This window comes from Microcaecilia unicolor, chromosome 7 (genome assembly GCF_901765095.1).
Source record: "Microcaecilia unicolor chromosome 7, aMicUni1.1, whole genome shotgun sequence".
In the NCBI taxonomy this organism is placed as follows: Eukaryota; Metazoa; Chordata; class Amphibia; order Gymnophiona; family Siphonopidae; genus Microcaecilia; species Microcaecilia unicolor.
In genome coordinates this window covers 306,291,790-306,304,771 of record NC_044037.1, presented here as the reverse complement: position 1 = coordinate 306,304,771, position 12,982 = coordinate 306,291,790, and the positions used below count along the sequence as shown (strand labels likewise).

General features: G+C 43.6%; 1 protein-coding gene across 1 annotated transcript in view; it reads left to right on the top strand.

The window, feature by feature from the left end:
• The window catches only part of ASIC4 (acid sensing ion channel subunit family member 4), a 437,044-nt gene that overhangs the window by 400,408 nt on the left and 23,654 nt on the right, over positions 1-12,982 (top strand). The window contains exons 5-7 of the mRNA XM_030209552.1: positions 5,455-5,511; positions 6,737-6,890; positions 7,395-7,486. Of these exons, the coding sequence (XP_030065412.1) occupies positions 5,455-5,511; positions 6,737-6,890; positions 7,395-7,486 (303 nt within the window). The remainder of the gene's footprint in view (positions 1-5,454; positions 5,512-6,736; positions 6,891-7,394; positions 7,487-12,982) is intronic.

The following is a 12,982-nucleotide window of genomic DNA, read 5'->3' as shown; positions in this document are numbered from 1 at the left end:
TACTGAGCAGATGGTTTCAACGTATCATCAACAACGGCACCTAGATCCCTTTCTTGGTCCGTGACGCCGTACGTGGAACCTTGCATGACATAGCTATAATTCGGGTTCCTCCTTCCCACATGCATCACTTTGCCCTTGCTCACATTAAACGTCATCTGCCATTGAGATGCCGAGTCTCCCAGTCTCGTAAGGTCCTCTTGTTATTTTTCACAATCCTCCCACGATTTAACGACTTTGAATAACTTTGTGTCATCAGCAAATTTAATTACCTCACTAGTTACTCCCATCTCTAGGTTATTTATAAATATGTTAAAAAGCAGCTGTCTCAGCACAGACCCCTAGGGAACTCCACTAACTACCCTTCTCCATTGAGAATACTGACCATTTAACCCTAATCTCTATTTTCTATCTTTTAACCAGTTTTTAATCCACAATAGAACACTACCTCCTATCCCATGACCTCCAGTTTCCTCTGGAGTCTTTCATGAGGTACTTTGTCAAATGCCTTCTGAAAATCCAGATACACAATATCAACTGGCTCACCTTTATCCACATATTTGTTCACCCCTTCAAAGAAATGTAATAGATTGGTGAGGCAAGATTTCCCTTCACTAAATTAAATCCATGTTGACTTTGTCTCATTAATCCATGCTTTTGAATATGCTCCATAATTTTGTTCTTTATATTAGTCTCTACCATTTTGCCCAGCACTGACGTCAGACTCACCGGTCTATAATTACCCGGATCTCCTCTGGAACCTTTTTTAAAAATCGACGTTACATTGGCCACCCTCCAATCTTCCAGTACCACGCTCAATTTTAAGGATAAATTACATATTACTAACAATAACTCCGCAAGTTCATTTTTCAGTTCTATCAGTACTTTGGGATGAATACCATCCGGTCCAGGAGATTTGCTACTCTTCAGTTTGTAGAACTGCTCCATTACATCCTCCAGGTTTACAGAGAATTCATTAAGTTTCTCTGACTCATCAGCTTCGAATATCATTTCTGGCACCGGTATCCCACCCAAATCTTCCTCGGTGAAGACTGAAGCAAAGAATTAATTTAATCTCTCTGCTACAGCTTTGTCTTCCCTGATCACCCCTTTTACTCCTCGGTCATCTAGCGGTCCAACTGATTCTTTTGCTGGCTTCCTGCTTTTAATATACCTAAAAAAAAATTTTACTATGTGTTTTTGCCTCCAACGCAATCTTTTTTTCGAATTCCCTCTTAGCCTTCCTTATCAGCGCTTTGCATTTGACTCGACATTCCTTATGCTGTTTCTTATTATTTTCAGTCAGTTCCTTCTTCCATTTTCTGGACGATTTTCTTTTAGCTCTAATAGCTTCCTTCACCTCACTTTTTAACCACGCCGGCTGTCGTTTGGTCTTCCGTCCTCCTTTTTTAATACATGGAATATATTTGGCCTGGGCTTTCAGGATGGTGTTTTTTGAACAGCAGCCACGCCTGAAGTAAATTTTTGACCCTCACAGACGCTCCTCTAAGTTTCTTTTTCACCGTTTTTCTCATTTTATCAGTCTCCTTTTTTAAAGTTAAACGCTAACGTATTTGATTTCCTATGTATACTTACTTCAAAGTTAATATCAAATCCGATCATATTATGATCACTGTTATCAAGTGGCCCCAGCACCATTACCTCCCGCACCAGATCATGCACTTCACTAAGGACTAGATCTAGAATTTTTCCTTCTCTCGTCGGCTCCTGTACCAGCTGCTCCATAAAGCAGTCCTTGATTTCATCAAGGAATTTTACCTCCCTAGCATGCCCCGATGTTACATTTACCCAGTCAATATCGGAGTAATTGAAATCACCCATTATTATTGTGTTGCCCAGTTTGTTTGCGTCCCTAATTTCCTTTAACATTTCTGCATCCGTCTGTTCATCCTCAGCATGTCCTATCAAATAACGCTACTGCCGTAGCTTATGTCAATCATCAAGTAGGAACGAGGAGTCATCTCTTGGAAAGGAAGCGTCTCTTCTCCTGGTTTGGGCAGAACTTCCTCAGAGCTATCGGAGTCTCATGTGGCGGGAACGTCGAACATTCAGGCAGATTTCCTCAGTTGTCACACTCTAGACCCAGGAGAATGAGTGTTCAGTGCAACAGCGTTTCAAGCCGTTCTCTCTCATTAGGGACTACCGGTCACGGATCTTATGGCAACCAGTCTCAGTTCCAAAGTGACGAGATTCTTTAATCACAGGAAGGATTGCAAAGGCAGTGGGCATAGATGTAAAGCGGTAACATGGTTTTTCTTGCATTCTTTTTCCAAGCTTTACAGAATTAACATATAGTGTTGTCAGGATTGTTAGGGTCCCTCACTTGAATGTATTGCTCTGTTACTTCCCATCAGTCATTTTCTGGGCCAGTCCAGAGGGATGCTAAGGAAGGAGAAATTAGATCTTACCTGTTAATTTGCTTTCCTTTAATCCCTCTGGACTGGCTTAGATCCCTCCCTTTCCTATAGTATTCTGTTAGATTGGTTGCTTTAGATTCCATAAAGAGCTGCTTGGTGAATATGCATTTTTCTTTCTTTTACAAAAAAAAAAAGAGGAACATACACCACATATAATTAAGTAAAGATTGATGACTGCTGGGCTGTGTATGTATGACTATGTGCCATGAGTGGCTGTTCAAGTTCGCTGGCTGCACAGAGGTTAATCTTTCTCTCCTGCTTTGTAAGGATAATACTGAATCTCCCTCTAGCTAGTTAGGGCTCTTATTGGCTCTCTCGAGAGTCAGTCTCCACCTGCTGGGCCGGTCTGGAGGGACTAAAGGAAAGGAAATTAGCAGGTAAGATCTAATTTCTCCTTAACAGTACTATCTGAAGGGTCAGGAGTCTCAACAAGGAAGACTGCTATTAGCTGAAGGACAGAGAGGGATGTAACCCACATGGACTGGTAGGTACAATTCTGGCCACTTTGTTGGGCAGATTAGATGCACCATACTCATCTTCATCTGCCGTGATTTACTAATACTATCAGGCTTATTTTTGAAAGAGAAGGGCGCCTATCTTTCGACACAAATCGGGAGATGGGCGTCCTTCTCTTAGAGTCGCCCAAATCGGCATAATCAAAAGCCAATTTTGGGCGTCCCCAACTGCTTCCCGTCGCGGGGACGACCAAAGTTCCCGGGGGCATGTCGGAGGCATAGCGAAGGCGGAACTGGGGCGTGCCTAACAGATGGTTGTCCTCGAGCGATAATGGAAAAAAGAAGGGCGTCCCTGACAAGCACTTGGGCAACTTTACTTGGTCCATTTTTTCTTACGACCAAGCCTCAAAAAGGTGCCCGAACTGACCAGATGACCACCAGAGGGAATCGGGGATGACCTCCCCTGACTACCCCAGTGAGACTAACCCCCTCCCACCCTGAAAAAAAAAACTTTAAAAACTTTTTTTGCCAGCCTGAAATGTCATACTCAGGTCCATCACAGCAGTATGCAGGTCCCTGGGAAGAGAGGTATGTGTGTGTCAGCGGAGGCGTGGACATCCTAAACATTTTGGACATCCTGAACTGCCCCCACCCCCCCACAGGGATAGCCAAATTTCAAGGGAGTGGAGTGGAATGGCCTAGTGGTTAGAGCACTGGTCTTGCACTCCAGAGATGGCCAGTTCAAATCCCACTGCTGCTACTTGTAATCCAAATAAATAAAGGGAGTGTTGGAGGCATAGCAGACATGGACATCCTTCTCACAGAAACATCCACATTTGCCATCACAGGGACAGAGGCATAGCAAAGGACATCCTCAACTGCCGTTGCAGGGACAGGGGCATAGCAAAGAACATCCTTCACCCATACTCTATAAAAAAAAAAAAAGACATCCCTGACAAGCACTTGGACATTTTCACCTGGACTTGTATTTTTCTAAGGTTGTAGATGGCAATTTATTTAAGGTTGTAGACAACTATTATACACACAGCTTGTCTGCGTGTATGAAGCCGTCTTTGGCATGCACAGAGCAGCCACGTATAATGCTTAGCTGCTCTACACTGGCTTCCCCTCCTTAGGAAGGAAATCATGTGCAAATGAGCTAACAATTCCTTTCCAAATTGCTAAAGGATCGGTAAGAGAAGGGCTTTTTCTGTTCAGTTAGTGCATCAGTTAGTCCACTGCAGTGCCCCCTAGGGTGCCCGGTTGGTGTCCTGGCATATCAGGAGGACCAGTGCACTACAAATGCTGGCTCCTCCCATGACCAAATGAGTTGGATTTGGTCGTTTTTGAGATGGGTGTCCTCGGTTTCCATTATGGCCGAAAACCGGGGGCGACCCTAAGAGAAGGAATGCTCTCCCACGGGAGGTGGTGGAGAGGAAAACGGCAACGTAATTCAAACATGTGTGGGATAAACATAAAGGAATCCAAGGGAATGGATCCTCAGAAGCTTAGCTGAGATCAGGTGGCAGAGCCGGTGGTGGGAGGTGGGGCTGGTGGTTGGGAGGTGAGGATATTGCTGGGCAGACTTATAAGGTCTGTCCCAGAGCCGGTGGTTGGGAGGCAGGGATAGTGCTGGGCAGACTTATACGGTCTGTGCCCTGAAAAGGACAGGTACAAATCAAGGTAAGGTATACACAAAAAGTAGCACATATGAGTTTATCTTGTTGGGCAGACTGGATGGACCATGCAGGTCTTTTTCTGACGTCATCTACTATGTTACTATGTTATGACCATCTGTAAGGTTGACCTAAATGTTGAGATTTGGGCGTCCCTGACCATATTATCGAAACGAAAGATAGCCGCCCATCTTGTTTCAATAATACGGGGCCCCTTCGCGGGAACGTTCTGCTGCCCCTCCACATGACTTTGTTAGTAAGCACTTCCTCATTGCCTCATTTAGACTCCTTCGCGATCTCTTAATTGCACCACTTCTGTATCTTCTCAACATTATAGACAAATGAATAAATAAATGTAAACAGAAGAAATTAGGTTTTAAATTTTACCTTCTTTGGACAGAGAGGGGGAGAGTCAGAGGCATAGCTACGTGGGGTGCACGGGGAGCAGCCGCTGCCCCAAACGGATTTTGAATGAAATGGCACCTATGCAGATTAGCCCTTCAGCCTTGCATCGTCACCTATTTTACAATAGGTCTGCTCCTCCTGACATCAAAACCTGGCTATGCTTCTGGGGAGATCCCTGACTAGATTACTCCCCCAAATGGATTATACCATCTCCTTTTTGCCAACCCCGTGCACAGAATCGTTGTCCCAGATTCCTCATTACTATTTGAGAGCAGGAACTCAGAACCAGAGATGAGGAGGTGTATTTGTTGCCTCTAGGGTGGCCATTACATCGTTATTTCCCACAGCACAGGCTTGTGGATTTTAGGAGTGAGAACTGGAAGTATTTAGCAGGGTCATGGAGAGTGTGTTCTGCTGGGTCTGACTCTTTTGCATTGCGATCTCTGAGGTTACATCTATAATTTATGTTTCTTTCTTTTCTAGGCAATGAAACTATTTGCTCTCCCAATGTGTACATTGACTGTGCGGATCGCACTTTAGGTGAGTGCTTCCATGACTTCCCCATTTCCAGACACTATTTGCCAGAGGAAATATTATGTTACGCAGTGGAGGCAAACTGACAACAGGTAACTGCTGGGCTTTGTTCTTGGTGCCTGACCGAGAGAGGAGCTCAAGTAAAAGAAATAGTGGCCCACTCTAGAAGGAAGTGGTAGTGGATCCCTGAGTTTGGAAGGAAATGTCTTAGAAAAAAATATAAGAATACTTAAAAGGGTAGTGGATGCCTGGATTAGACCACGCTTGGAATAAATAGAGGGCAGTGATGAACGCAAGGGTAAGAGAAATATTGAGTATGGGTGTTGGTTTAGATATGCTCATCTAGCTGGTGCATTCTCTCTAACACACTTAGCATCCCTTGCCATAATTCTGGACTGTTAGAGAGCCGGGAAGGGGTGAGGACCAAATCAGTTGCACAGTGTGGCTTCTTGGAGCTCTCTGGGAAGGAGTCAGCCAGCTGGCATAGAGCTGCAATAGGACCTTGGAATGCTCTTGGATATAATTGGGGGGAGAGGGAGGTTGCCTTGTGTGGACAGTAAGCACAGATGACAATTGGAACATATACTTGGAACAGTGGGTGGTTATATGGGGATGACAAGGTGATGACCAGAACAAGCACAGAGTGGATGTTCAAGTTTGTGCAGCATACAGCTGTGTAAGCCAAATGAATCTTACCTGCCAACTTGTTTCTAAATTACTCACTGCTGATTTCCATAAATACATTCATCTTTTTCCTCATCCCTCCTGCCTTAGCATTTATCCATCAAGCTTATGGTTCCTTGTTCATTCTTCTCTCTACTGTTCCATTTCCACGCCATCTTTCCATTAGTCATCCACTTCCATCATATCTTTATCTATCCGTCGCTCTGTTCCCAAACCACACATCCATCCAGCTGTTCTCCACCTGTACCTCCCTCATCTTAGATCCAAGTCATCACCTATTTTACTCCAAGCTAACATGCTATTTTTGCTACAGATATGAATTTGTTTATCTGTATGTTCATTTGGTCACTTCTTCCTCATTACTTTCATTCACAGAACTATGTGTGGGGTTAAGGGGATGCTGCAGAGCTGGACTGGGATGTAAGAAAAGCATGCAGCTGACTTCTGGTACTAGAATTGGGTCTAGACTGAAGTTCACATTGTTTTAAAGGGAATGCCCACCCTTCAAGTGTATGTGAAGTCAACATGTATTTTGTTACTCATGCAGACTCCATGGTGGATGACACAAGCATGCAATGTACCTGCCCTACACCCTGCAACATGACACGCTACGGGAAGGAAATCTCCATGGTGCGCATTCCTAATAAAGGTTCTGCCCGCTATCTGGCCAGGAAATACAAGAAGAATGAGACCTACATCAAGTGAGTGCTCAAGGTTCATGATAGAAAATAAAAGCTTCTCCTTCATTGACAAAGTTCTCTCAAGCACGATTCAGGGCTGAACAAAATCACTGCTAAAGGGAGCCACAGTACATAAGAAAATCAGAAAGTAGAAAACGACAGCGTGGGGTTTCTGATCATCTGCCTTTGAGAGTTCTTAGGGAGTGACTCTAGGGTTTAATGACTGACTGTAATACACTGAAAGCTCCTGATGAGTATTCTCCAGGGTTTAATTAATGATTGTAGTGGTACACTGAAAATCTCTGGTGAATATACCCCAGGATTTAATGACTGATGTAGTGGCATACTGAGAGCTCCTGGTGACTATTCTCCAGGATTTAATGACTAACTTTAGGAACAGACTGATTTCATGAAGAGGTTTCTGGTGGATATTACTTAGTTCAACAGTTGGATCTTTTGACGTTCATGAGATGACTGGATGGTGCTTGACTCTGTGTCCTCATTCACCTTTTTTTCTTACCACAGAGAGAATTTTCTGGTGTTGGATATATTCTTTGAAGCACTGAACTATGAAACTATAGAACAGAAGAAAGCATATGACCTGGCAGGGTTGTTGGGTAAGAGTCCAGAGTCTTCACCGACCATGAGCTTCCTGCAAATATAGTTTATCCAATAATATCCAGTATAGGATGTCATACCCAGACCATTCCTACAGGACTACAGTGGTTCCCAAACTTGGTCCTAGAAGCATCCCAGCCAGTCAGGTTTTCAGGACGTCCACAATGAATATTCATGAGAGAGATTTGCATACACTGCCTCCACTGCATTCAAATCTCTCTCTCATGAATATTCATTGTACATATCATGAAAACCCAACTAGCTGGAGTGCCTCCAGGACCAGGTTTGGGAACCGCTGCTGTACTCTATTGTGTCACATCCAAAATGCTACCACAGGAATACCACAGTACACTGTGCCTAATCTAGAGTGTTCCTTTGGGAGTTCTGTACTGTAAACAGGGCCCCTGGTTTTCCGAGGTTCTGCAACCACAACATCTCTTCTGTCCCTATTCCTCATAGAACTGCTAAATCAGCAACTGTGGAAATTATGGTTGTGGTAGTGGCAGCAGCAGCCCTCTTATCTCTGCCTATTCCCACCCTGGTTTGTTTAGAGGCCACAGCAGCTAGCACTGGAGTTTTGTGATTCAGTTGCACAGCAGCACTATGGTGTCCTGTATGGTTCAAAGCACAACAGCCATCCCAGACAGCAGAGGAAGAGGTTGTGCTGTCGCTGTACTTCTCTCACTGCTAAGTAAGGATGAGGCCAACAGAGTGAGTGAGGAGACTGGAGTTGCTGTGGAGAGCAAGTGAAGAGAGTGGAGAAGGGTGGAGGTGCTGTGGGATGTGAGTGGGGAGATTGATGGAATGTTGGAGTGTGGGGTAAAGTGACTGGAGGAAGATGGGGATAGAGTGATGAGATTAGAGGTGTGTAACATTCCTAGGAAGGTAAACCCTAGGCAGCTGATAGCCTGCAGAAAAGGCCTAAGGCCCAAGTCAGCTGCAGACAAGTCACCAGGGGCAAGGAACCCTGATGAGGATTAAGCTACCGGGCCTCCTTTAAATATAGAAGGTTCTTATGGTCTGTGAAGACCATAAATGGATGCTCAGCTCCTTCAAATAGATGGTGCCATTCCTCCAAGGACAGCTTAATGGCCAGCAGCTCCTGGTCGCCAACAGTATAGTTTCTTTCCTTCTGAACATAAAGGAATCCTGTTCAGAAGGAATGGATCCTCAGGAGCTTAGCTGAGATTGGGTGGCAGAGCTGGTAGTGGGAGGCGGGGATAGTGCTGGGCAGACTTATACAGTCTGTGCCAGAGCTGGTGGTGGGAGGCGGGGTTGGTGGTTGGGAGGCGGGGATAGTGCTGGGCAGACTTATATGGTCTGTGCCAGAGCTGGTGGTGGGAGGCGGGACTGGTGGTTGGGAGGTGGGGATAGTGCTGGGCAGACTTATACAGTCTGTGCCAGAGCCGGTGGTGGGAGGCGGGGCTGGTGGTTGGGGGGCGGGGATAGTGCTGGGCAGACTTATATGGTCTGTGCCCTGAAAAAGACAGGTACAAATCAAGGTAAAGTATACACAAAAAGTGGCACATATGAGTTTATCTTGTTGGGCAGACTGGATGGACCATGCAGGTCTTTTTCTGCCGTCATCTACTATGTTACTATGTTACTTTCAGCCGGCCATGTTGGCTTGAGATAGAATGGCCCTGGCTCCCACCGAGGAGGCATCTACTTCAATAAAGAAGCATTTACTGGGATCCAGATATTGAAGAATGGGTCCAGTGGTAAATGCCAGCTTTAGGGTGATTGAAGGCTTTAGTGGCTTCCAGAGACCAATGTTGGGGATCCACCTCCTTCCACGTCATGGCTGTCAAGGTGGCCACAATGGTGGAATAGTTTCAGATAAATTGGCTGTAGTAATTGGCGAATCCTAGGAATCGTTGGAAGGCCCAACATCCAGAAGACTGTGGCCAATCATAAATTGTGGTGAGCTTTGCCAGGTCCATACGTAGCCCCTTATTTGAAATGATATTGACCAAAAAGGGTAGTTCTGAACATTCAAACATATATTTTTCCAATTTGCTGTACAACTTGTACTGCTGAAGGTGGTGAAGAAAAATCTTAACCTGTCTCCTATGTTATTCCAGAGAATGGGGAAAAAAATTAAGGTATCGCCCAAGTATACAAGAACACACTTATAAAGAAGATCTTGGAATATATTTTATTTATTTTTATTTTATTGCATTTGTATCCCACATTTTCCCACCTATTTGCGGGCTCAGTGTGGCTTACAATACATTGTGAATGATTGAAATACAATGTGTTACAGTACGATTATGGGTTACATTGTGAGGAGTTATGGGAAGACAAAGTCAAGTCAAAAACATCGTTAGGGGCGTAGAAACAATGGAATGTTACAATGGGGAAAAGATAGGGCAATAGAACAATAGCAAGAGAACATTAGGGTATATCAATTTTATATGTGGGTGGAGTTTTAAGTGTGGTGAAAATACGGGGTAAGAGAATTCAGAAGAGAGCGTATTGATGCATTTTTATTGGTGTGTATGGACTTCATGTGTTGTGATCCTTGCAATAAATTTTCTCAAAGAGATAAGTCTTCAATCGCTTGCGGAAGTCGGTTAATTCGTAGATCGTTTTCAGGTTGCGTGGTAGTGTATTCCAGAGTTGCATGCTCATATAAGAGAAGGTTGATGCGTGTAGTACTTTGTATTTTATGCCTTTGCAGTTAGGGAAGTGGAGATTGAAGAAAGTTTGGGATGATCTTTTAGCGTTTCTGGGTGGCAGGTCTATTAAATCAGACATGTATGCAGGGGCTTCACCGTGAATGATTTTGTGAACTAAGGTGCATACTTTAAAGGTGATACGTTCCTTGAGTGGGAGCCAGTGTAGTTTCTCACGTAAGGGTTTTGCACTTTCGTATTTTGGTTTTCCAAAGATGACTCTGGCTGCTGTATTCTGGGCTGTTTGAAGTTTCCTCATTATTTGTTCTTTGCAGCCTGCGTATAGTGAGTTACAGTAGTCCAGATGACTGAGTACGAGTGATTGTACTAGGCTGCGGAAGACAGATCTTGGAAAGAATGGTCTTATTCTTTTCAGTTTCCACATGGAGTAGAACATCTTTTTGGTTGTGTTGTTCGCGTAAGTCTCAAGTGTTAGGTGGCGGTCGATAGTGACTCCAAGGATTTTTAAAGTTTCAGAGATTGGCAGATTTAGTTTAGGTGTGTTGATAGCGGTAAATTTATTCATGTTGTATTGGGAGGTAAGTATGAGGCATTGAGTTTTTTCTGCATTCAGTTTCAATCGGAATGCATCTGCCCAGGTATTCATGATGTGTAGACTTTGGTTGATTTCGTTGGAGATTTCGTTAATGTCTTGTTTGAAAGGAATATATATCGTTACATCATCTGCATATATGTAAGGGTTAAGGTTATGATTTGATAGAAGTTTTGCCAAGGGGATCATCATTAGGTTGAAAATAGTTGGCGAGAGGGGGGGATCCCTGCGGTACTCCACATTCAGGTGTCCATGCAGCAGACGTAGTTGAATTTGATGTGACTTGATATGAGCGCAAGGTTAGGAACCCCTTGAACCAGTTTAGGACATTGCCTCCGATGCCAAAATATTCAAGTATGTGTAATAGTTAAAGAAATCTTTAAATTTAGTATAAGAGAAATTGTTTTCTCTATTTGAGACCAATATTCATCCAGTAATGGGCAATGATATATTAAATGGTCCAAGGTTCCTATATTGTTGCAGCAGGACCAGCAACGATTGTAGGAGATTTCGGCATTAACAATACATTATCACCACATATAATTAAACTACTACGTATATTGATCCAAGTGGCTATAAAATTGATATGTCAAAACTGGAAAGATTTTACAAAGTTAACCTACGAAATGTGGTGGAACTCAGTATGTCTAACAGCTAAATACGAAAACGTAGCAGCAGAGAAATGTGGTTCCTTTATGGCATATAATAAAATTTGGTCTCCGGTGATTAAATATTCATCCAGCTAAGTAATTAATGTACAGGTACTTTACAAACATTGGCATTAATACTATAACATCTGATATGCATGCATACTTCATACGAATATACATATACTGTATGTATATATATATATAGTCAGAGTACATTGACCTTTCTGTTAACTGCTATTGTCATTGGTACTAAATTTACAATATGTTATAAAATCAATAAAAAACTGATTGAACTAAAAAAAAAAAAAAGTATGTGTAATAGGATTCCGTGGTCAACCATGTCAAAGGCACTTGACATGTCAAATTGTAAGAGGAGTATGTTGGTGCCGGTAGCAATCATTTGTTTGAATTTGGTCATTAGGGTAATTAGTACTGTTTCTGTGCTGTGATTTGACCGGAATCCTGATTGGATTGATAAAAGCTTGAAAGATCGCTGGGGCGTTGGCTAACCTGAAAGGCATAACCAGATACTCATAATGCCCATATTAAAAGCGGTCCTTTCAGATGCGAGTCAGATTGTAGGCCCCCCAGAGATTCAACTTAGTAAAAATACAGGCTCCTTGAAAACGATCAAACAATTCTGAGATGAGCTGTAGAAGGTATTGGTTTTTCATGTGATAGCATTGACACCCCTGTAATTTAATCTTCAATTTAATTTAATCTTCAATTTGTAGACCGTACTAATCCCAGCAGGAAGTTCAAGGCGATTAACAAAAGAGTAGCTCAGACAGTATGAGGAATTAAGGGCCGCAGACCCCCATCTTTCTTGCCCACAAGAAAAAAAACCTGCCCCAGCAAGAGATGTAGAGGAATGAATAAATCCTCTTTCCAGATTTTTTTTAATGTAAAGTTGTCATGGCCTTGAACTCCAGACAAGAGAGTGGATACTACTACTACTACTACTTAACATTTCTAAAGCGCTACTACACAGCGCTGTACAATTTAACATAGAGGGACGGTCCCTGCTCAAGGAGCTTACAATCTAAGAGACAAGTGAACGGAGAGTCCGATAGGGGCGGTCAAATTGGGGCAGTCTGGATTTAGTGAACGGTAAGAGTTAGGTGCCGAATGCAGCATTGAAGAGGTGGGTTTTAAGCAAAGACTTGAAGATGGGCAGGGAGGGGGTTTGGCGTAAGGGCTCAGGAAGGTTGTTCCAAGCATAGGGTGAGGCGAGGCAGAATGAGCGGAGCCTGGAGTTGGCGGTGTTGGAGAAGGGTACAGAGAGGAGGGATTTGTCCTGTGAACGGAGGTTACGGGCGGGAACATAGGGGGAGATGAGGGAGGAGAGGTAGTGAGGGGCAGCAGACTCAATGCATTTGTAGGTAAGAAGGAGAAGCTTGAATTGAATGCGGTATCTGATTGGAAGCCAGTGAAGTGACCTGAGGAGAGGGGTGATATGAGTAAATCGGTTTTGGCGGAATATGAGACGTGCAGCAGAGTTCTGAACAGATTGAAGGGGGGATAGATGGCTAAGTGGGAGGCCAGTGAGGAGTAAGTTGCAGTAGTCAAGGCGAGAGGTAATGAGAGCATGGACGAGAGTTTGGGTGGTGTGTT